At 63.2% G+C, this 23,533-nt stretch overlaps 1 protein-coding gene across 3 annotated transcripts in view; it reads right to left on the reverse strand.

Moving 5' to 3' along the window:
• Positions 1 to 3,337: 3,337 nt before the first annotated feature.
• Positions 3,338 to 23,533, reverse strand: part of PACS1 (phosphofurin acidic cluster sorting protein 1) — an 82,144-nt gene continuing 61,948 nt past the window's right edge. Inside the window, exons 8-25 of one of the 3 annotated variants that reach the window (XR_001145480.1) lie at positions 22,900 to 22,959; positions 22,080 to 22,240; positions 21,690 to 21,783; positions 17,728 to 17,808; positions 16,507 to 16,622; positions 16,215 to 16,347; positions 15,216 to 15,320; positions 14,564 to 14,670; positions 13,812 to 13,966; positions 13,574 to 13,684; positions 12,932 to 13,034; positions 12,118 to 12,160; positions 10,290 to 10,332; positions 9,901 to 10,036; positions 8,905 to 9,131; positions 8,559 to 8,678; positions 6,830 to 8,473; positions 3,338 to 3,601 (exon numbers count right to left, since the gene is read on the reverse strand). Coding sequence is in view for 1 of the 3 variants with exons in the window: in XM_004682604.2 (XP_004682661.1) it covers positions 8,358 to 8,473; positions 8,559 to 8,678; positions 8,905 to 9,131; positions 9,901 to 10,036; positions 10,290 to 10,332; positions 12,118 to 12,160; positions 12,932 to 13,034; positions 13,574 to 13,684; positions 13,812 to 13,966; positions 14,564 to 14,670; positions 15,216 to 15,320; positions 16,215 to 16,350; positions 16,507 to 16,622; positions 17,728 to 17,808; positions 21,690 to 21,783; positions 22,080 to 22,240; positions 22,900 to 22,959 (1,914 nt within the window). In the remaining 2 variants the exon portion in view is untranslated. Of the gene's footprint in view, positions 3,602 to 6,593; positions 8,474 to 8,558; positions 8,679 to 8,904; positions 9,132 to 9,900; positions 10,037 to 10,289; positions 10,333 to 12,117; positions 12,161 to 12,931; positions 13,035 to 13,573; positions 13,685 to 13,811; positions 13,967 to 14,563; positions 14,671 to 15,215; positions 15,321 to 16,214; positions 16,351 to 16,506; positions 16,623 to 17,727; positions 17,809 to 21,689; positions 21,784 to 22,079; positions 22,241 to 22,899; positions 22,960 to 23,533 lie in introns of those variants that run through there. The other 2 variants (XR_001145479.1, XM_004682604.2) reach the window with 2 other exon arrangements.

A 23,533-nucleotide genomic window follows, 5' to 3' on the forward strand; every position in this document is an offset into this window, starting at 1 on the left:
AGCTCATCTTGTCCCTGTGGGCAGGGAGACTGCGTGGGGCGGAGCACAGGAAGCTTGTCCGCACCCCTCCGGCGTAGCCGCGGCGGTGCCCTCACCGCACACTGCGCCTGCGCAGGCGCCCACCTGAGGCCCGCGTGCGCTCCTGGCCCGGCCTGTGCCGTCTGTGCTCACTTAGCGCAAGCGCACACCCGGCTTTCCCGATACGCAGACAAACACATTTTTCTTGTCATCTTTTTCCCCAGGCACATGGCAAGGAGGCTTTTCACACTCCCTGTATGACCTGCTGGTTTCTTGTTCCGGCTTTTCTGCTGTCCTCAGGCTTCTTTGGCATCTTTGTGGCTTTCTTAGCCTCTGGCCTTGCTCCTCAAGCGCAGGGCAGAGGAAGGCCGGGCCCTCCCGCCAGTTCTTTGGCGCTTATCTCGCCCTGGAGGCGGCCCTGCCTGTGTTCAGCCTTCTCAGCCCTCGCCTTTTTATCTTGTGTCTAGGTTACACCGCCTCTCCCAGGGCGGGAGGTACTCCATCCCACTTGTTCTGCACCGACCTCCCCACCCCCAGCCCTGGTCTCCCGCCAGGCTGTGATGGGTGCTGTAGTGGGGAAGAGAGGAAGGCGACTGTGCCAGCAGTGATTCAGCAACTCAGGCCACGTTCCGCAGAGCCCATCAGCGGGCCCCTCCCGCGCCAGGCCCTGGGAGGTTGCTCTGGCCGCTTTCAATATTGTTTCTACCTACAGGTCACTCCTCCTGCTCCTGCCCTTTCCGCGTGCATGCCTACGATCCCTCGCCCCACTGAAGGCTGCTTTTGAAAATTTTATCTTTCCTTTTCTTTAAAATGGTTGGGGCACTTTGGCCAAGCATATCACCCCCTTGGAGTGTCAGCAGGTTCCCCCACAAATGTTGGGTGGGCGTGACAGCTCACGTTCCAGCGTGGTCCTGTTCTGGTTGGAAGTTCTTCCTGCCCCTGGGAGAGTGGAGGCTGCTCTCAGCTGCCCCAGAGGCTCCGAGGCCCCGTCCGTGCTGCCTCCCGGCCTCCCAGGCAGGCTCGCAGGGCCCCGGGCAGGGCAGTACACAGGCCCTGGGGCCAGGGCTACCTCGCCCTGCCAGCCTTAGGGCAGGCCCTTCATCTGTCTGCTGGCCTGTGAAGCGGGATCCCCAGCACCAACCCCACCGGGTCCTCAAGAGAACAGGCTACAGTAGCGGGTCTGGGCGCTTGCCTCATGCACGTGCCACCATTAGGAGGCTTTGCGATGGCGTTGCCATCAGGCTGCCCATTCTCAGACGCTGGGCTCGCGCAGGGGGGCGCGAGAACGACGTGGAATACACGCCAGCCCTGTATTGGTGCGGCAGAGAAGGCACCTTCAGAATGACAGTGGGAAACAGGAGCGCCCTGGAGGGGAGGGAGGCCTGCATCTGACAGGACAGGTGGCTGGGCTGCTCCCCGGGCCTCCCGTCAGCTGTCCACGCGCCAAGGAAGCCTGACCTCCTTCCAGCTCGTCGTCCTGAGCTCCACACACACCAGGTCTGGGGGTCACGCCTCCGAAGAGCACACTCCCCCACCAGCTCTCCTCCGGGGTGCTTCACCATCTGCCTGTTTTCCCAGGGCAGGGCCTCTCTCCCTTCAGCCCTACTTTCTTTTTTCTTTTGTTTAGGATTTGTGTATTTATGCATACAAGAACTGGGGTACAGGCCAGGAGTGCAGGTGTTGAGATGATTCCTCAGAGAGGGCCCCCCGCTATTTTCTAACCAACCTCCACACCTATCGGTTAACTCTCGCCAAGGACTTGAGTCTCGGTTTTCTGCACCTCCTTGCCCGTCGCCTTAGTCTCTGCCTGCGTCCCGGCTCGCCCCCCTCCCCCCACCGCGCTGCCTGGCTGCTGTGGTCTCAGGATCGGCGTGGGCTCCCCGGGCCTCCTGCTGCTCCGCTCCTGCCACGCTCACCCTTGTGGTTCAGCCGCACAAACCACACGTGGGTCCCAGGGCAGGCCAGACCCTCTGGTCTCCAGAGCTCGCTGCTTCCGGACATCCACTGTGCCACTCAGGTGTCACTCAGGGACACCCCTTCCCCAGCTGGCCGTTGCCCCCGCACGCTCCTGTGCCACCTGCCACGCTGTGTGCCTGCCCTGCTCGCTGAGTGCCCATGTAGGTAAGGGCCCACCCCGGGCTCACCTGATGTCAGCCCAGGACAGATCTGGCTGGGCCCGCAGGCGGCCCGTGTGGGTGGGGGCGCGCTGGGACCCCGTAGGCCGTGGGAGAGGGTGGAGCCGGATGCCCTGGGTGAGATCTGGCCCCTCCCAGCCCATCTGTGGGGACGAGCCCTTAGCGGCCCCTTACTCCTTTATGGAGCCTTCTGTGGGGTGTTGGAGGGGGGAGCCGCTGCCCTCGGGGCGGCCTTCTAACACCTGACAGGGTAAAGGGTGAGGAGGAGACTCTCTAAGGCCGAGGCTGAGGGGAGGAGCTGCTGCCTGAGGGTGGAAGAACCAGAGCAGCCCTGGAGGCCGTGAGGGTGAGGCAGGTGAGGGTGCAGGTGCGGCCAGGATGGGCAGGCCCCAAGGACAAAGGCTGAGTTCAAGGGCACTGCTGGCCCGCTGGGCCAGGCGCTCAGGCTGACTCGGGAAGCTGGTGCTGGGAGGTGCAGACTGGAGCCGTGGAGCTGACACAGCCACGCAGGGGCTTCTGGCACGAACAAGAGTGGGCCCTGGTGTCACTTCTAAGGCTGGGGGGCCGGGGGGGGCAGCGTTCTACCTTTGGGCATCTTCTTGGCCTGGGGCAGCTGTAAGTAGTTAGGTGGCTGGCTGGCCTTGAGCTTCTGGACTTGTGAGGTCGCAGCCCTTTGCTTTCTCCTTGGTAAGGAAAAGATCGGCTGACTGGATTTTCTGGGGTGGCTCTGTGCAGCCCATGAAATCAACCAGCTGAAGCGCTCAGCAGCCGCCGGGCAGGAAGGGAAGGCCCGGGGGACAGTGGCTGCAAGAGCGGGGACGTGCCAGTCCTTGGACACAGCAGCGCACAATGGAAAAGCCACTTCAGAGCACCCAGCCGAAGCCTCCTGTGCAGAGCGGGGGCCTCGCTCCCACGTGGGCTGTGCTTCCGGGGAGCAGCTGTGGGAAGGGGAGGCCATCAGCAACGTCACAGCTGGCCCCCGACGCCTCTGCCAGGCCCTGGCCACGAATACCTCACTGGTCCTGCCCAGCACAGTCGAGGTCTGAGCAGACGCCACAGCCCAGAGGACTGTAAACATAGTCCCGGATCCTGGATGGGACTCTGGACCGGAGGAAAGACCCGAGGAAAATCTATGGACGCCGGTAGCAGTAACATGAGTATTTTATGAGTTTATTGGTTCTGCCAGAAGTGCCCTACTACTTTACCCTGTTAGCCCAGGCAGGAACAGGACAAGCAGCACACAGTAGCTCTTTGTTCGAGCTTTGCAGCCGAAGCAGACGACCATTTCCACGAAGACGGAAGCCTGCCCGGAGCTGTGTGCGGGCCACCGGCCTTCCTTCTGCCAGAGCCACAACTCCGCGTGAGCGAGCGGGCGTCCGACCACAGCAACACTGACTCGAGGTGATACCAGAAGTCCAGTGATGTTTTTCAAGGAAGTAGGGAAAAAACTAAAAACAAAAACCCAGAAATTTATATGGAGCCAAATGGCTAAAGCAATTTTGAGGAAAAAAAGAAAACGGAGGCGTCACGTTAGCAGACTTCAGACTACAAACAACAGCAGTTGGACCAGTGGAAGGGGAGCCTGGGGTAAACCCACACGCTGGCAGAAGTCGGGAAGAGGAGCTGTGCCCACGTGGCGGCAGAGACGCTCTCCACCGCCGGACAGCCGCGCGAGAAGCGGGAGCCCGGCTCACTCTCGGCCTTCACACTGACAGACAGACAACCTCCAAGTGGGCTACGGCCTCGGACGCAAGGGCCCAAGCTGTCAAATACACAGACAACACAGGCCCTGTGGACCGTGATGCCTTCAGGACAGAGAGGCCTTGGGGACTGCACCCCAACAGCGAGGGATGGAAAGGAGCCACCGGTGGCAGCAAACTCGAAAGGCCTGTACAGGGGGAGGCACTGCCAGGCGGCGGCATGTCGCGGTGTCTGGCTGTGGGGCCGTCAGCCAGCCTTACTGCTGCGCAGCCATCAGCAGGAGTCAGCAGATGAAAAAGACGGGTGACTGGACAGGAGACGCTTGCACTTCACACGTCTGACAAGGGGACACTATCCACGCTATGTAAAGAACCTGTCAACTTCCACAAAAAGCCCAATGAAGAAATGGGCAGAAGGTCTGCATAGGCGCTTTTCCAGACGAGATCCGGCTGCCGGGCTGGGCACCCTGGAAGTGCAGGGGCTGAGTCTCAGCCCTGACTCTCTCACCAGCCACGGCAGCGTGAGTTCCGTCCCCGGCCAGGGAGGGACCCACAGGGCGCAGCAGACCCCTCTGGTCTCCCCGCTGCTCCCCTCAGCAGTGTGTTTCAGTCGGCCTGCTCTGCTCCCTGCTCTGTCTCTGGTGAATCCTCTCACCCCCCACACCTCTGACCTGTACCCCAGTTCTTGTGTGCATAAATAAATCTTTACAAAAACAAGATATCCAGCTGCCACCAGACATATGAAATCATGTTCATCCTCACCTACTCAGCAAATGCAAATCAAAACCACAGGAGCGAACACCTCAGCACCTTGCACCTGTGAGAACAGCTGATGGCAGAGAAGCTTAACAGGTGTTGGTGAGGCTTGAGAAAGGGGCCTGCTGCATGTTGGGGGTTAGACATTGGTGCGGTCATTTTGGAAAGTGGTCTGGAACATCAAAACCCCAAGACGAGCTGTTACGTGACCCAGCAGCCCTTCTGCCGGAAGCATCAACTGGGCACGTCACACACACCCCACGTTCACTGCGGCCTTACTCACAAAAGCCAAGAAGCCATGGAAGTCCCCCGGGCCCACAGATGGGGGACCGGAGAGAGGTGTGTTCACATACCCCCAGCTACTGTTGCTCTCTGTAAGGAAGGTGCCACTGTCACCGCTACATGAAAGGGACTCGGCTCCTGCAGCACAGATGGAAAGATGAGACGCTGGGTGACCTACTGCTGTGTGCGCTGCGGAGACTGCCCGGGGGGCAACACGAACTAGTGGACGCTGATGACCGAGCTGCGGGTGGGCGAGGCGGCACGAGGTGTCAGTCTTGAAAAACTTGAGAAGAGGCCGCGATCCCGCCGCCCCGCAGTGCTCTGGCTGCCCTGGTCCGTTCTGCTCTGGCCGGGCTTCCCCAGAGTGGGGGCCCTCTCCCCAGGGCATCTTCCACTGAGGTGACTGGGACCCTGGGCACGGTCCCTGCGCCCGCCCTCGCGCCTCCCGGCTCGGGTCTGTCTGCTTGCTCGGGGCGACGGGGCGCGGCCGAGGCGGCAGCCAGAGCTGCACACCTGCGCAGCGGTACTGTGTACCTGTGATGAGCCAGGCGGGTTCCTGGGTGCCGAGGACATGACAGGGAGTGACAAGGTGCCTGTTTCCTCGGTGCTAACATTCTGGGGGTGTGGGCACGCACAAGTATGTGCTAGAACGGAGAATACAGAAGGCAAGGGGACACTAGTCGGGGAGCAGAGCACGCCTCGGCGGTGACGTCAGGGCCAAAACAGGAGTGCGGGACACGCTAGGTGGGTGGAGGGGAGGGAGCAGGCTGGGCGGGGGCGGGGGGGCTGTGCAAAGGCCCTGGGGCAGTGAGCTGGGAGACCCAGCACTCCACCAGGCGGGTGGGCGGCCGGTGGGTTCAGAGGAGTCGGGTTCCACGCCCAGGGAGATGGGAAGCTGACAGTCCCGCCAGTAGCTCAACGCAATCCGACGACCATTTCAAAGACTCTGCCCGTGTGTGAACGGACCGTGGGAAGAGAGGTGGAAGCAGATTCGGAAGTGGTTACTCGACCTGACAAAGCAGCAGCTGTGGAAAGGGCGAGGAGGCCGGCCAGGCTGCCTGACGGCGGGCGGCGTGGGGCATCGGCGGCACCCAGGAGTGCAGCTTCTGCTCTCAGAGGCCAGAGAATGGAGGAGGAGTTGTGTGCGAGGAGCTGCCATGCTGCAGGCAGGCGTGGGGAGGCCGCCGGGGGCCCCCATGGTGACCCCGCGATACAGTGAGGGGCCGAGAGCGAGCAGGCAGCGGGGCAGAAGCAGCGCCCAGTGCTGGCCACAGCCGAGCGGGGACGGGAGGCCAGCAGGATGCGGCCATCGCAGGCTGCTGTGGTCAGGACTGCCCGTGGCTCTGCCCCGGTCCTGGTAAGGGACTTGAGCGGTGAGAGGAGGCCGAAGGGGGACCGGAGTCGTAGTCTGAGCAACTCCTGGAAGAGCCTTGCTGTGGGGACACAGGCGTGGTGTGGCGGGCGGCCTTCTGGAGCCGAGGGCCCTTCACAGGGGCAGAGGGTGAGGCCGGCAGAAGGCGGGATGGGGGTGCTGGTCGCCGCAGCCGGGTGGGCGGAGCGTGTCTCCCGCCCGCTGGCACAGCCGGCCCAGGGAGGCCCTCAGGGCTGCTTCCGGGCCTAAGTGGGGCCCGCAACACTCACCCCTCCCTAGTTACCCGCCCCGCCTGACTGGCCTGGCGAGTCCCCCCAGCCGAGTGTCCGCCTCGCTCAGCAACACGCGTGTAGACGGCCTTTCTGGGACACTTTCCAGACCTCGCGGGCTGCGCCCATGTGGGGCGCAGGTGGGCTATCTCCACTCTCCAGCCTCAGGGCCTGCGAGCACGGCGTGCGGGGTCCCCGGACCCCCTTCTGTGAGGTCATCTGGCGTGGCCAGCCAGAGACAGCCGCGTCCTTGGCCTGCCACGCCTCTGTGGACGAAGACGCCCTGCAAGCCCCTACCTGGGCACGTCGGAGGCCGTGGCGTGGGGTGTGCTGAGGCGCAGCAGAGCAGGGCTGGCAGGGAGCAGTGGCCGAGTGTAGACCAGTTAAGGAGCAGGAAAGAGCCCCTCGACGGCGCCTCCGGGAACGGTCTCGTCCTGGGCAAGACTCACACCTCTCTTCCGTGGTTAAGAAATGGCAGTTGCTTCTTTCTGGCCTGTCCCTAGTTGCTTCTGGCTGTATTGGTTAAGGGGCTGGTCCCAGGGAGAGGCAGAGGCCCAAGGCTTGCTAGGTGGTAAGAAATCACCAGTTTATTTGAATGAAAAACCCGACATCACTCAGTTCCGCCCACCCCACCCTCCGGCCTGAGAGCAGTCCAGCCCGGGAGACACTGGCCGGCAGGGCTGGGCGGGGGTAAAGGCTGGAGGAGTTTGGGGGAGGTATGGAGAATGAGAAAAATACTTTTCAAAATGAAGTTCTGTGCAAAAACTTCCAGAAAGGGCGAGAGGGCAACGTGAAGCCCTGGCGGTGTGGGCGGGTGGGGGGCAGCAAGGCCTGGCCCCACGGGCGCAGCCTCTCCTGAGAGCTCTGACGGTCAAGGTCGAGGAGGTTGGCGGGCTCAGGCCCCGGGCCCCTAGCCTGCGGTGAGAACGAGGGGACAGAGCCTGCCGAGCCTGGGCCGGTGGGTGGGCTCTCAGCCGGGCCGGGGCCCAGGAGCGAGGCGGGAGGAACAGGCCAGAAGAGGCAGTGGGCCAGGGAGCAGGGCCACCCGCACGCGGAGGGTGGGCGTCTGCCCCGGCCCCGAGTGCCACTTCAGGGGGCGGCAGAGCTGCGCTGGGGGTGGGGGGCAGAGGGGCGGAGTCGTCCACGAGGCGCGTCACAAGACGGGGACCTGTGTCCAGGCCAGTCTCAGGGGCCCACAAGAGGATGGCTGTGCAGAGAACGGAAGAGACCGCAGGCCCCCAGGACACCGACAGGCCTGCGGGGGCTGAGGAAGCCGTGCAGGGAAGGCCGGGAAGGCCCCTCCCTCCCAGGAGTGTGCGGCACTGCCCTGGAAGCTGTTCTGGGGCGGGGAGCTGCCCTTTCGCTGTGAGAACCCCGCAGGTGGAAGTGGCCTGCCCACATGCCTGTGTCCCCTGTGGGGTTCAGGCTGAGTAGGATCTGGCAGCTGGGCTTTAGGAAAAAACAAAAACATGAGGGATCCCAGTGGCAGGAGGGCGAGGCCAGGATTCCAGGCTTCCCCTTTCCAGGAGGAGAAATGGCATCGCCTGGGGAAAGGGCTGGACGCAGGTGAAGGCAGGCCCCGAGGACCCAGTCCAGGCAGGCCCGGAAGGCAAAATCAACATGCCCCAGGAGCCGGGAAGGGGCGGAGCAGGAAGGGGCCCGGGGCGGGGAGCGGGCCCCAGTGGCAGTGTCCTTCAGGACGGCAGGGAGAGGCAGGCCGCAGGGCCGGGACAGGGGACGTGGCGGGGCCTGCCGGCCTCCCCCTGCCCGCAGGCGGCGAGGCTGGTGGCAGTGCCGGGCGGGAGTGTGGCCAGAGGCAGCACCCTCAGGTGGCCTTGCTGCCACTGAACAGTCCCACTGGAAAGTGCTTGACGTGGGTGGGCCACTGGGCTGCCAGCTGGAAGAACTTGATGTCGCTCCACTCGACTCCGTCGATGGACACTGGGGAGAGAGAGGAGGGGTGACCAGGGCTGCTAGGCCTGCCCCAGGGCCCCTTGGGGTGTGTCCCTCCCCCACGCCCCGGTACCTCTCAGCATGGTCTGTTGCTGCTTGGCCGAGCAGATGAGGCGGCTGATGCCCTCAATGACCTGGCTCTTGGAATCCACCTCCTTTTCTCGAGGTTTCTTGCTCAGGAAGATGGTGGGAACTGGAAAGCAAGGGGAAAGCCTCAGTCTCCGGACCGCCCCCCGCTCCCCCCGGCCCCGCAGGGGCCCCTCTTCTGGACACGGAGGGGATCTGCAGAACGCGTCCTTCCTCCCCTGCTCCCCAGGCTCAGCCCCCCCACCGCCACCGCGCTGCTCTGGGACGCCCTCCCCGGGCCGCGGCTCCGCATCCAAACGCCTCTGAAGTCCCTTCTAGAGCTCGTCACGCACCTTTCTTGTTCTTCTCTTTGGTGACCACGGTCATGGCCATGGTGCCAGAGGGCGGGGCCTCCCCGCCATGGGGCAGGCGGGAGACCTGCACCGAGCGGAACACGCTCTTGAGGGTGTTCTTGGAGCTGGCGTCCCTCTTGTCGCCTTCCCGCCGCCGCTCCCCGGGGTGGGCCAGCCAGTAGTCCACCTGGAGGCCGATCACGTCCCCGTAGGGGCTGTTGGGGCTCCTGTGGGAGACGGGGGGGGGGGGCCCTTCACTTCCCCGGCACAGGGCCCGCGGGCTGGGGCGTGTGCGGCGGGGCGAGGAGGCGGCTGGGAACCAGCTCCAGCGGTGGTGGCCGGTTGGCCTCGGAGGGCGAAGCCGGGTGGTGGCAACGCCGGAGGGGACCAAACTGGCACAGGAGGCTGAGGGAAGCGGCGTGTGCAGCGCCTGGTCAGCCGAGCTGCCCAGCCGGCAGGGGCCGCGCGTGCTGGCCCAGCGGGCCCAGAGCCAACGCGCTGCCTCGTGTTTGTGGCGCTTCCAGGCAGGCATGACTTTTGCTCGGGGGAGGGCTGATGTCTCTCTGAGAGGAGGCGTCAGACAGCGGGCACACAGGCTACGGAGGCGCCTGGCATTCCCGCCCGCCTGGTTTCAGCAGTTCTGTTAGAAAACAGCTTAGACGGGATGGAAAAGGAGGTCGAGAGGAGGACCGAACCCCAGGCCTCCCCAGAAGCCGGGGCCCGGGAGGCCCCTGGAGCGCGTGAAGGTGCCGTCTCCTCCTTCCCGCCCCGCCCTCCCGGGGAGCCAGCAGAGACCCCTCAGAGTGAAAAGGGGCGGGTGGGGGTGGCCAGGCGGCCGCACCTTCCCGGGCGCCCAACCAGGGCTCTCGCTGCCCGCTCCCCTGCCCGCTCCCTTCTGAACCGGTGTGCCGGTCGCTGCCAGACCAGGCTGGCTGACAGAAGTCAGAGCAGCCCCAGCCAGGGCGGGCGGGCGGGCAGAAAGGCCGCGGGCCTTACCCCACCACGGCGAGGGCGCTGCTCATGGACGGGGAGGAAGGAGGGGTGGCTGTGGCGTCTCGGCTCAGGCCGGAGCTGGAGGGCGGTGACGTGGAGGGCACAGTGAGGCTGACCACGGGTGAATCGTCCCCGTCACCTGCCGGGAGGGCAGATCAGCTGGTTGGGAAGCCATTCTGACCCACCGGTGGCAGAAAACCAAGGGGCCCCCTCTCTGCTCCAGGTGCTCCTGTCCTCGGGCCTCAGTCCCGCTGTCCCTGCCCCCCTGCAACTGGGGAGCGGGGTGCTCACGGTCTTCCTGCTCCCACTGGGCCCTCACTGAGGACACCCAAGGCTTTCACTTCTGAGTCTGCAACTGAAAAGCCCCACCCGAAATGAAGGGCCAGGCTCACCTGTAGTGGATGGCGAGTCTTCAACCAGACCCACCTTCACCACCTGCGGGAAGGAGACACTGCGTTAGGCCGGGGCCTAACAGAGGGGACAGGGGGCCGGGCGCAGCGGCGTTACTGCGCGTTACTTGTGCACAGACTTTTAGAATCTTGGCAAACCCAGAGCAGCCCGGAGAAGTGAAAAAACCTGTGCAGAATCCTCAAGGGGGCAAAGACACCTTGAATGAAGGCAGGAGACGTGTTAGTGTCCGACCTCACTTCCTGTACGCGACGGGCAGGGGCAGGGGCAGGAGCCTTCTCCTCGTGTCCCCAGAGAGCCGGCTGCGGCGGGGGCGTGGCGGGAGCGCCTGGCAGGGCCTGCCTGTGCACGTGGGCACAGCACCTGCCCTGGGCTGATACCAGCTCTCCCCTCAGGCCTCCTGCACCAGGAGGAGTGGATGAGAAGGTGGTCCAGCCCCACCCCCAACTGGCAGTAGGGTCAATTTCGTATTCCCCATACAGAATTCTGGGAAGGCGACAGGGGGCCCTCCAGTGGCCAGAAAAGGGCACAGCTAGTGGCTGGCTACCGTGGCTCCAAGTGACAGGTGAGCCCCGTGGACTGGCTGCCTGGGGCCTCACGCCTGGCGACAGCACGAGGAAGGAGGCATGGACTCAGGACGGGCATGGAGTGGAGACTATGCCCTGACGGTGCCCACAAGGCCTCCCCGGCCACACTGCTGTCCCATTCTCCAGGCATCCTTACTCTATTTCAGGAAAGTAACACACTGACACTGACTTACTGGACGGCCCCTTTTCTGGCTCCCCTGGCATCAATGAAGTTGCCAGCTTCTTTGTTCAAATTTTTGATGTTTAAATATGTATCTCAGCTGCAAAGCCAGAGTGGGCAGCAAGCCACGGCTCCACGAAGATGTGAATCAAACCGCCAGCCCTCACCAAGGTCTGGGGCGGACCCCATCGTAGCCAGGGGAGCAGCTCTGAGGCTAACGGGTGCTGATGGCGTGGCCAAGGGGGAGGCAGGGCCAGGCGTGAGCAGCAGCTCAGAATCTGGGGTGAGCAGAGGAGAGGGACAGAGGGCTTATACTCCACCTGCCACATGGCCCTGCCCCTGGGAGCTGGGAGAGACCCTAAGAGGCTGTAGGAAAAACAGGAGCTGTAGGAAAAACAGGGGGGATCTGAGTGCCTGGAGAGTGGAGGCAGCTCTGCCCCTCTGGTGCCCCTCCCGCTGGGTCTTGGCTTGTGGCCCGGCCACTGCTAAAGGCCAGAACCACCTGACATTGAAGCCATCCAAGAGGTCTCCCTGGAAAGGCCTTGCTGAATGTCCCCCATTAGGAGAAGGAAGGCAGACTTCACCTCAGGGTGGGTCGTTAGGGTCTCCTGAACGTCTCTTCAGGATGCCGGCACCTGCCAGCATTTCCGAGGCCGCTCTGTCCCTGACCCTGGGCTCTGCACATGCATGTGACGTACGAGAGGTGATCGGGGAGTTCCATGGTTCTGGAAAAGCGGCCGTGGGGGGAGCAGCGCAGACCTGTGCTATCTCAGGCACCATGCGCTTCCGTATAGCTGGGATTTGGGGCTCTGTGGGTGCTGTCCTGTGCTAGTGGGACATTCGGCACACCCCTGTTCTGCCCACTAGCACCTGCAATGCCCACACCTCCAGCTCTGACAACCCGAAGGTCTCCAGACACTGCCAGATGGAACCTGAGGCGAAGTCACCGCTGATGAGAACTACTGTGGAAATGAGTCTTACCTGTGTATATTTACGGGGTGAGGGAGACAACAGACAGGCCAGGAATGGGGGTGGGGTTCAGAGGTGTGGGGAGGTGGTACTTACGCCAATGAAGGGGATGAACTTCTGATAGGAGTCTTCGTCGGGGCTGTCGGGAGAGACAGGATGGCTTTACAGTTAGCGGAAGACGGCGCAGGAGTGGGGGCCATGGGCTTCTCTGTTCTGCTGTGGTTTCAGGAGAAACCAGACCCCACACGGCCTCGTTCCCTATCTCGGGAGGGTGCCAGGAGCCATGAGACCAACGCCACACACTGTCCCTGCTTCCAGGGCGGGATTTCAGCCCTGAGGGTGGGTTTCTCTGTATGAGGGCACCCATGAGGGTGGGCAGGCCCAGGGTAAGGAAGGATGGATGCAGATTAAAAATGCACCGTTCCTCCACATGTCTTTTGCAGCAACTTGGATGGAGCTGGAAAAGATCATGCTGAGTGAGATAAGCCAGAGAGAGAAAGAAAAATACCGGATGGTTTCACTCATAGCAGGAGTATAATGGACCAGGCGAGAAAATAACAAAAATAATGAACAGCCATATATCGGAGACATTTTGTGGGGGTGGAGTGGGGAATGGGATCAAAAACAGAGAGGTGGGGAGGGAAATGCACGGGACTATGGTGGTGGCACACGGGTGACTCGGTGATGGGAAACCCGCGGGATGACAATTGAGATGGAAACAAGATACAAAATGATGTAAAAATAAACTGTTATATTATTAAAAAAAAAAAAAAAATGCACCGTTTCTCACATTCTCCGGCTCCCCCGAAGGGAAACGGTGTCAGGAGGGGGAAATGTGAAAAAGCAGACAGCTCAAGATTTATCCGCCCACCCACCCACCCCTTTCCACGAAGCCCCGAGTCGAACTCACAACTTGTGCCTGCAGGTCAGCATGGCCTCGGCCACGGGCAGCTGGTGGGTGACGGCCGCCCCGCTGACGTACTGCATCACCCGCCCCACCACGTCCAGTTGCTCTGCAGATAAAGCCGAGAGAGAACCGTCCGCTGGCGGCAGCAGGCGGGCCCGAAGCCCTGCTGGGGGGCCTCTTCTGGAGCGAGAAGTTTCTGGAGAGCTTTGGTGGGCGGCCAAGGAGCCATGAGCCAAACTGCCCCAGTCCTGCTCGGCCCTCTCTCCAGGCCGCCGTGCTCCTGGTTCTGCTCACGCCACTGGCCCCTGCATGGCGCCACCCAGAGGACCCTGCCATCTTTGCTGTAGTTTCAGAGAGACAGGGTCAGCGCCGCGCTGCCCAGTTGCCAGTGGGCTGCATGCAGCCCTTCTCAGTCCCTCATCCTCCATCTCCCAGCTAGCTGCAGCCTCCCCTCCTCCCAGGGCCTGCCCGTGTGCAGGGCAGAGCAGAGAGCAGCGCCTACCCCGGCCTGCGGAAGGGCTGTACAGACCTTCTGAAGGCCAGTGGTCAGGAGGCCGGAGTCACAGGCGCAGCAGCAAGCTGCCCTCGCCCGGCCGGCTCGCACCCAGCAGCACACTGGGCCTCGGTCCCCGCAGGGGCCATTACCTGACACGGGGGGCTCCGAGCGACTGAACAGGTCTCTCCAGCCAGAGTCAAGGAAGGTGCTACTGTATCGACTGTCGACGGAGCCCAGGTACTTGGCCACGGGGTGAGAACCTGGCGGGTGCGAGACCAGAGAAGGTGAGCAGGGAGGGGAGAGCCGGGCCTGGGCCGCCGGGCTCCCTGCCTGCCGCTCCCCGGCGCAGCCGTGCCCTGCCTCAGAGCGGGCTCTGCCCCCGCTCACCGAGGGGGACGATGAGAAAGCGCATGTAGCTGAGCCAGTCGGGGGTCTTGCTGGCCAGCGACTTGACAAAGAACCGGAGGATGGAGCTCAGGTAGCTCTGGCCGCCCACCGCCGCCACCTTCACCGGCCTGGGCATGGAGGAGTTGCAGTTGCAGCTGGGGAGCAAGGGGGCGTCAAACCACTCAGGAGGTTCACCAGGATCGGGCCCTGCATTCTGACTTGACTTGATTTCTACAACCCACCGGCGAAGGACAAGCCAGTGAACAGCATACTAGAGGCGACAGCCACAGTGTTTTTGCAGCTGAGGGAGAATGCAGGTGGAGGGAGGCCGCCCTCACAGAGAGCCGGGCTGAGGCTGAGGCCAGTGGCGGGCATGGGTGCCGGCGCCCAGGGGCCCGGGCTTCTCTCTCCTGTGAGCAGGTCTGAGGGGACTCGCAGCCCCTCCAGGAGGTCCTGGGGAGGGCAAGGTCTGATACAGGACACCACGCAGCATGGTCTAGTTCAGGAGACGGGGGAAAGGGCGCTGCGAAAGCCTAGGCTCCCTCCTCGGACTTCTTGATGGGCTGAGGAAGATGGTGGGCCCAGGTGGGGAGAGGTGGGCAGGAGAGTGGCCCGGGCGCTCCGGGGCCAGCACAGCCGTCAAGCACTGTGTTGCTGACCATGGGTTCTTGGTCTGAAGTCAAGAGGTCTCTCACGACCTGGAAGCCGGGGCGGGGAGATGGGGGTGCGCAGAGGGGAGCTGGAGTCCTTACTAGCGCTGGATGCGGGTAAGCAGGGCGGACAGCACGGCCTGGACCTCCACGGTGGAGCAGGTGCACACGACAGGCTTCCGCTGGTCCTGCAGCAGCTCCGCCACGTACTAGGGCGGGGAGGGGGCAGGTGAGCACGCGTGGGGCCCCCTGGCTCTAGGCTAAAGCCAGGCAGTCAGGTCTCTGGCCACGAGCGAGGGCGGGCCAGACCCCACATGGTGGCCTGCCCCGGAATGCAAGAAGGCTCAGGCGCTTAGGGCCCAACATCCCGGCAGGGGGCGCAGCCTTAGGCCAGGTCTAGGCGGTGGGCAGGGAGCAGGGGAGTGTGGGGCTGCGCTTCCCGGAGACCCAGGCTGGTCGCGGGCATTTTATAGCACACGGCACTGCTCAAGGTGCCCTCGCTCTGCTGTGCTGCGAAGGAAGAAGGCAGGCCAGCACTGCTCCTGCTTCCTTCCAGGGCGCAGTGGGGAGAAGGTAGGCAGCGCCTGGCGTCCGGTAGGCGGGGCAGCGACGGGGCGGGGCCTGGAGCCGGAGTTTAGCGGGAAACAGGACGCAAGGAAGGGCTCAGTGCCTGCTCCCGTCGCCCCAAGCGGCACAGCACACACCTGGGGTGTCTCCTGCTCCCCAGCACCTCTCCCTAGGCCGCGAGTCTTACCTGGCCCTGCCAGTCGACGGTGCTCACGAGGATAACATTTTCCGGGAGGGCCGCATCTGACACCAGGATCTGATTCAGCTGGTCATAAACCACCTTTCGTGGAATCTGCAGGGGTGACCATGTTCACTAGGGCTGCCAGGGCGTGGGGGTGAGCGAAGTCCCTAGCAGGTAGGCGGCTCTGGGCGCACAGGGAGAGCAGAAACGAGGTGTTTATACAGGAAGGGAGCCAGGGGCCCACTGGCCAGGCCAAAACGGAGAGGAGGACGCTGAAGAAGCGGAGGGCCTCAGAGAACATTCACAGGGCAGGGCAGAGCCACGGCGGCCACTGGGGGAGGGCCGGCCCGAGGGGAGCGAGAGGCACAGGCGTGAAGGCGAGGGCGACGGCGAGAAATGAGGAGAGCAGAACGGCAGGAAGGGCCGCCCGGAGCCGGCCCTCACGGGGAGCGAGGCATTCCAGGGGCAGGGGCTGACGGGCAGGGGCTGACGGGCAGCGCCGTGCCCCAGGCACCGGGCTGAGTAGTCGGGCTCTCCGTCGGCGCCGTGATAGTGCCCGATGCAGAACCGCAGAACCACACCGGCACAGACTTTTCTCTCAATGTTTTTTCCCCTCAGGTAAATGAGCAAACTTGCTGTCAGCCTGAGAACAGCAGTCGTGTGAGGGACGTCAGCTTAGCGAAATCCCTCTGCTGACCCTCAGGACACTCCAACTTCTGCGCTCCTATCCCCGGCCGACCCGCAGCAGCGCCGAAGGCCAGCAGGTCGCCAGGCACCCCGATTCTCAGCCCCGGGCCCGCCGCAGGCAGGGCGGCAGGACAAGCTGGAGGGGGGGCTGCCCCCGGTGCCCAGCTCACACTCGTGATCCGCACGAACAGGCTGGCTCCTGACTCAGTCTGCCCTCAAGGCTTGCGTTGGGGGTTTCCCAGCAGTCCTTTCCTGTGCGCCCAGCGGCCTGAAGGTGGCCACACAGAGAGTGAGGTCCAGGGCTGCGGGCCGGCCTACCTGAGTGCTGTGGCCCAGGTCCGGGGACCGCTCGCTGTCGGAGCTGTTGGTCCTCTCGCTCAGGGGCTTGGAGAGCTGCCGCTCCTTCAGGGGGGCGCTCCTCTTCTGCCGTGGGGTGTGTGCTCCGTCCACTCTGCTGCGAGAGGCGGGGAGGTGGTGAGCAGCCCGCCGGCCCCGAGGCCACGCCAGCCTCTCGGCCCGAAGCCAGGAACCCTCCACGTGGGCCGCAGCCTGTGCCGGCTGCTCGGCCCTGAACGCCACCCCGCCTCAGGAGGCGCCTTGAGCCGAGTACCTGGGTGAGGCAGAGCCGGGGAGATCTGTCTTGCTGGACTTCATGGGAGTTTTGACTTTCTCTGGCACGACCAGACTTGTGCTCACATCGCCAAACATGTCCTGGTCAGTCATCTCCTGTCAGGAGGAGGGAGGCCGCGAGGTTGCTGCCCACTCAGCCACCAGCTGGGGGCCCCTCACCTCCACGCGGAGGAGCGGGCCATTCTCTGTCGCCTGGCTGGGAAGTGGCGCCCTCCGGGCCCGCCCTGCAGGCTGCTGTCAGCGCTGCCGCTCGCCCACCATGGCCCCGGCTGACGACCGGCTTTCTGGCGGGAGGGCGGGTTCTAAGCGGCCAGTGACTCGACTGGCACGTCTTACGAAACGGCCACTGCCGTAGGACAAGTGAGGCAAGAGGAGACTGGGCCCTTCCGAGGAGGGGAGCCCAGGGCGCAGTGGGCAGTCAGCTCCACGTGAGCCTGAATCAAGCCTGACACTGCCCCACGCCAGCTCCTCACTGCACACTCGGGCTGAACACAGGTCTCAGGGTGAGGCTGGGGCGCGCACCCCCAGACAGGGTTCGGTGCAGTTCTGCGGCGCCCCCCCCCCATCCAGCCTCCATTTCCACAGGGGAAGGGCAGCGCCGCCCCCCTCGGCCTCCCGAGTGCCGCTCGGCCTTGCTCTCTGAGGGCGGCGTGAGCGCAGAGGCCGCGAACGCTGCTCTAGGCGTTTTCAGGGCTCAGCTCGTGCCGTCGTTCAGGAGATGGGTGTGGGGTTTGGTGCTTGTTTAACTGGGCACCCGGACGATTTGTTCCATTTCCTTCGGGTTTGGTCAGTACCCAGGCAGCTCCCACGGGGCTCTGAGGAGGGGGAGGCGGGCCCGCCCCCCCACCATGGACAGGGGCTGTGCTGGGCTGCCCGGCCAGGGCGAGGGCAGGTATGGGCTCGGAGGGAGACACTGCCCTCACCTCTCAGAAGTAAATGGGGGTGACAGAGGGACAAAGCACCCAAGTTACCACTTGCTCGGGTCTAATTAAAGGGCAGAATGGGGACACCCCTTGCTTGCGACTTTGGAGAACAGCCCTGTCTCCTGGGGGGCTACATTCTAAGGGTGAGGGTCCGGGAGAGAAAGCGCGCAGGAAGCACAGCTGCGGCTGGCGTTTCCCACGGGGGCTGAGGGCTCTGCCCTTTACCCCTAATGCGCAAACACTGCTTCAAACAGCGGAAACGGGGCTGCCACACATACCAGGGTGTCTGTCTCAGTCAAGCTGTCATCTTGATTTTTAATCCAAGCAGATTTGACTTTTTCTAGAGCAGCCAATTCCATCTGCAAAAATTACAGTAATCAGTCATTGCCAGAGCTCAGGGCTGCCGCCCGGGCTTCTCTCCGGGTGCCCAGGCGCTTGAGAGGCTTCATCTCAGCTGGGGTTTCCACCCTGGAAGGAATATATTCTCGTGGAAAGCAAGCCACAGAGGTGTGGGTTATGCTGTGCAACTCAGCGAGATGCAGAACCCGGCAGTCCTGACTCTGAGAAAGGCCCCGGGCGGGAGCCGCGGCTGCCGGGCCACGAGGCCTGGGACCGGCCAGCGGAGAGGGCGCCTCTGCAGCTTGCTGGACGTTGCTGAGAATAAAGAGGGCCAGCGTTCAAGTCTTTCATTTTGAAACTAAAGGAACCCACGGTAGCCACATGCTTTTTGCCTGGCAGGAACATCTAGGACACTCTTAGTGAAGATACTAAGTACAAAGATACCCAACGTCTAGTCCTTGAGGTGTGAGTTAATTCTCCCTTTGTCCCTAACTCCTACCAGCTTCTCCCGCAACATTAAGACTCTGCTTTGCACATGCAGACGTAGAGCCGGATCCCCATATGTGGGACACACCACCAGGAGCAGGCCGGTGGGTCCTGGGTGCAGGCAAGGGCTGGGCTCGGAGAGTTGCTTTGGTCCCTACGCAGCCAGGGAGTCAGAGAAGGTCAGGCTATTCCACTTCCGCCCGACTACTCAAAGTGGACCACCCGGCACTGAGGAATATCAGGTCCGCCGGCTGCGGGGCCGCCTGGCAAGCTGGTGAGCCAGGATTACGAAAGTGGGCCCACGCCGGACTCCAAACTGTCGCCTCCACACACCTTGACACTAGTGACATCTGGGAGGACACTCTCTGCTGGGCACCCACCCATGCCTGGAGGATGTTCAGGAGCACCCCCGGTCTCTACCCACTAGATGCCAGTGGCAACCCCCAGACCTCCCCCACCCAGTCCGGAGACTGCCAAGTATGTCTGTGGCCACTGCCAAATGCCCCTTGGTGGGCAAAAATCACTTCTTTGAGAACCAGCGTGTAAGTCCCTTGCACGACTAAGCTAACATATTTTCATCTACTTCAGCAGACCGTGTCCCCTGAGGTGAGATGGACTGGTTCAGGCCCTGCAGCGCAGGCTGCCTGCAAACACACGTGAGCTCACTCACGCCGGCCTGCGCGAAGAACTGTCAGCCACACAGCCGAGGGCCGCAGGCGCCCCGAGGCGGCGGGGACTTTGCTCCGCTCGGTCTCACTATAGCAGAGGCCTTGCGCGTGCCCTACAGGGACCGGGTGGTGGTGACCCCGCTCTGCTGGGAGGCTCTCACGCTGTGTGGTCTGTCCTCCAACCCTGTGACAGCCGCAGCGAAGTTGCAACTTCCAATAAGATCTTCAACACAGACTAGATGTTCCAGTCAACCCCACCGGAGCTTCTCCAGTCTACCCCTGCTCCCAGAAACACCCAGGCCCTCCTCACCCCAGGGCCCTGGAACACCAGGCGGGTCGTCGCTGCGCCTGTCTGCGGTGTGGCCCCGGGCACAGGCTGCCTGTGCAGCGTGACACTCGGTGGAGGGGACCGTCTCTGGCTGCCGCGTTACGGAGCACGGTCTCTAGCAGTTCCTGACAGTGTCGCGGGCACAGTGACCCCCGGGGCAGTCCTGACTGAGAACCCATGTTTCTCGGCCTCCTGGGGCCGTCAGGGCACGCGGCCATCTGCTTCACAAGCAAAGGTTGTCGCCACTGTGTGCACAAGTCTTGGGAAAAGCACAACTATAATAATTTATATCTGCAGAAACTCCTACTGGTTCTAGTGATAAACGGAATCCTCTGAGACTGGGGGGAGCAAGAAGACAGAGCCACAGAAGGCCCAGCGCCGGCATCGAGGGCGGCGAGCAGCAGGCGCCCGCGCCCTCGCCAGCGCCCGGCGCCTCCGTGTACCCGCGGAGGTTTTGCGCTTGAGACCGCTTCGCTCTGCGGTTCCGCAAGCCCCTTCCACGCCAAAGGATTCCGAAGTTCCACACCCACATCAAGGCGTATGCGGCTCTTCAGAATAGAAACGGCACAGAGAACCAGCAAAGCGGGTTTGAAGTTGGGCCAAGGGAGCCAGAATTTGAAGGACTCACTAGAAAGACACCGGAGTGTGCGGATTTGAGGAGCCCCGCCTAACTGGCCGTGGGAGACACCCAACAGGGGCGCCCTGAGCTGTGTGGGCCGCGCTCCCCAGGCAGCCACCGGGCCAGCCCAGCAGCCCCAGGCGGAGGCTGCGCCGACCCACGGCCCAGGACGGCAAGGGCCTCCCTCGCGCCCTAGGCTCCCTCGCGCCCTCGGCTCCCTCGCACCCTCGGCGCTGGGGCACGGCCCTCGGCTGCGGTCGCGGCGGGCGGGCGTCGAGTCAGCTCAGGGCTGACGCCAGAGCACAGATCTCAGCCCAGGCCTTCCTGCCCCAAACACGAGGCGCCTCCACTGACTTTTGAGCTCAGGGGCCCTGTGCCGGCACCTTTACCTTGGGGATGAGGCACCGGAGACTCGGGGCGTTGTGACTTTTTTCACTGGATGCTTTAAACCATATAACTGAAACGAAAGTAGAACCTACAAATTCTCATGACCCAGTATAAAGTGAGTAACGGTCCCGAGCATCTCCCGTGTCGTGCCAGACCAGGCGCCTCTGGGGCGTCACCTCCGCTGACCACCCGGCGCACTGGCTGTAGTAGAGCCCAGCGCCGCTCCCACCACCCCGTGGCTGTCCTCCTTAGCCGTTTCTTTCCAGAAGAGGCGTTCCTTGTATTTACATCGGGGAAGGATTATGGTTCTACTGTCAGTGATTTGCCCATACGGACAGTAATGGTCCATCAGGGCCAGCAGCCCTGTGAGAAAGAACAACTACAACCTCTCTAACCTCTCAGATGTCACCAGCTTGGCTGGAAAATGGCTGAGAGGGCAGGGCCTGCAGGCAGGAGGCCTTGGGCTTCGCTGTGGAGCATTTTCAGTGTGGGGTGCAGTTTCCCGTGCCCCATTTCCTCACTACCACCACTTGGTGCTGAGGGTCTTAAGCCAGAAGCTGCCGCGACTTCACCGCTCAGGGGGATAAGGTGGAGAACAGCCCCACCTGGCGGCAGCAGGCAGTAAGGCAGCCTGAGGCCCCTCAAGTCTGCAGACTCGGGCCTGGCAGCCCTTCCAGACACACAGAGCTGCGCCCGCCCGGGCAGCGCCCTCGTGTCATCACTCACCTGCCCTGTCAGAGCACACCTCACATCCTCACCATTTCCTCACAATACCTGTTTGCTGGGAGAGTTGTGTTTCTCTGTTACAGTAGCAAGAACAAGAGGGCTCGTTTTAGGTTACAGGAAAGGCACTGGACCTTCCAGAGCCGTGAAGTCACCTGTCTTCTGCACTGCAGTGCTCAAAGAGAAGCTGTTTCTGCCTCTGACCCGCGCCGGGGAGCGACAGTAGACAGCTAGGGAATCTCTTGCTGCCCAGGCAAAATGGAGGCCAGCACATGGGACCCTAAAGTCTTTGAGGGCACTACCCCCCGGGTGCGTAAAGCTTCGTACTGCCTCCTGAACAGACCCAGGGAGCGTCCTGCCCTGCATGCTGTTCTCTCCCCAGCAGGGCGCCAACTCAGCCCCACTGGCAGAACACCACGCCCTGCTGCCTTGGCGGGCGCTGGCTCCGGCTCCGAGGGGGAGGCTTTGCAGCCCCGAGTCCTGGGAGGGAAGGCCCCCGCCCTGGCGGACCACGGAGAGCACCCGACCAGCACGGCCATGTCGTCAGAGAACTCAACTCCCCGCGAGGACTAGATGCAGGCAGCCAGGACGGACCAACGATGAGACAGTGGAGGACACAGAGCGAGCCGAGTGCAGAGGGCCCAAGCGGGGGCCCCTGTCCCCCACCCCCAGAGCCACGGTCTTGCTCACAGGGCTGGTGGTGTCTTTGCCGAGGCTGCCCTTGCTGTTGAGGCTGCCGATCTCCGTCTGTGAGCTGGACTGCGACATCCCCTCAAAGAAGGGCCTGCGGTGAAGGAGCACAGCCAGGGTCAGCGGCCGCCATGGCGGGAGAGGCGCTCGTGAGGGTGCGGTAGAGCTGGTACGGAGGGGCACAGTGGGGGCTGGGAAGTCGGGGTGCACCAAAGGATTTCAGGAGAGTCCTGTGGGACTTGTCAGTCAGAGGCCAAAACCGTGGTCTCTGCCCAGACAAAGATGAGGAACAAAGACTCCCTGGCATGTGTGTGGGGGGGAGGTTGGGAGACTGCTGTGGCCCGAGGGGCGAGGTGGTGGGAGATGGTCTGACAGAGCTCTGGCGCTCACTTGAGCTTGGGCTTTGGGGTGCTGAGGATGCTCTCCGTCTCCTCCATCTCAGGGCCGCTGTCGCTGGGGTTGTACATCTCCAGGCTGTCGTAGAGCTCGTCCAGGTCCTCCTCCACCTCTCGTATCTGCTCCCGGGACACGTGTTCCAGCCCAAAGCCCACCTGTTGGGCAAAAGAAAGAACTCTGAGCTTGGGGTTATTCTTGGTAACAACTCGGGGGACCCCTAGTCCCTCCTGGACGCGTCCCCTGAGGGGACAGGCGCAGTGTCCCTCATAGAGGCGTCCTTTCTGGGGTCCATCCTGACCCAGGGCGGTGGTGGGGCTGCCTGCCCTCATGGGGCCTCTCTCGCACTCCGCCCTGCGGGCCTGCCCCCAGGGACATGAGCCAGACCCCAGGAGGCCTCGCCAGGAGCAGGCAGAGGAACCCAGGTGGCCACGAGCCACGCGGGCTGCCCCACTTGCCTGTGCCGCCCTCGCTCAGCAACGTCCCTTTCCAGGCTGGGACGAGAAGCCTGTGACACCGGTGCGGGCTGCCAGAGCCCCGAGAAGAGGCTGCCCCGGCTGCCCCGGCAGCGGCCAGCTCTCGTTCCCAGGGCCGCCGGCCGAGAGCGGTCCCGCCTCTCAGGCTGTTGCTGCGGTGCTCAAACGAAACAAAACTGATACCCACGGAGGAGGGTGGCGCTAACCTGGGTGCTACAGCTTCCTCTTCACGGAGCTGAAAGCCCTTTCTAGCTGCCCTCTCCCTCAGGTCCTGGACTCTTGACTCCGGAAGAGACTCGGGAAGTTCTACTCACCGTCGACCTTGGGGTAAGGGTTCGTACCTCGTCTGAAACTTTAAACCGCTTCAGGAGGGCCACAAACTTCTGTTTGATGTTAGGTTGCTGTTGGGACAAGTGGCACAACTGTTCTCAGACGACACCCCGTGTGGAGGGCGTCAAGTCAGCAAGGGCGGCGCTGCAGGTGGTTCTGGGGGTGGGGCACAGACCAGGCGGCTCCCCACCCCAGGAGCCTTCTCCCCTCTCAGCCCCGGAGCCCCAGGGCCCGCGGTGGCTCCCACCTGCCCAGCGCTGCCAAAGCAGCACTGCTCGCCCCTGCAGGCCCCCCCGTTACTATCTGGGGCTCTCCCCAAGGCCCGAGCCTGCACCAGGGCCCCCTCTTCTCGCCACAGCTCTGCTCTAGCTCCTGCCTTTTCTCTTCCTCCTCGACCGCCACGGCATCGTCCACAGGGTTCTCCCTTTCCCCCTCTCCCGTGCGGTGAGTCCCTGTCAAGGTCCCTCCGGCGGCCACACTGCCCAGCTCAAGGCACACGTGACCGTCCTGGTGTCAGAGCTGCTCGCGGCGCTCGGCCTGGAGGGCGGCTGGCGCGTCAGGTGTGCCCGGCTGGTTCTGCTCCCGCCCATTCTGGCTCAGGCCCCACGCTCCAGCGGGCACAAAGCACCACACGCTGCTGCCTGC

This window comes from Condylura cristata, unplaced genomic scaffold (genome assembly GCF_000260355.1).
Source record: "Condylura cristata isolate star-nosed mole 26May11 unplaced genomic scaffold, ConCri1.0 scaffold00015, whole genome shotgun sequence".
NCBI classification, from domain to species: Eukaryota; Metazoa; Chordata; class Mammalia; order Eulipotyphla; family Talpidae; genus Condylura; species Condylura cristata.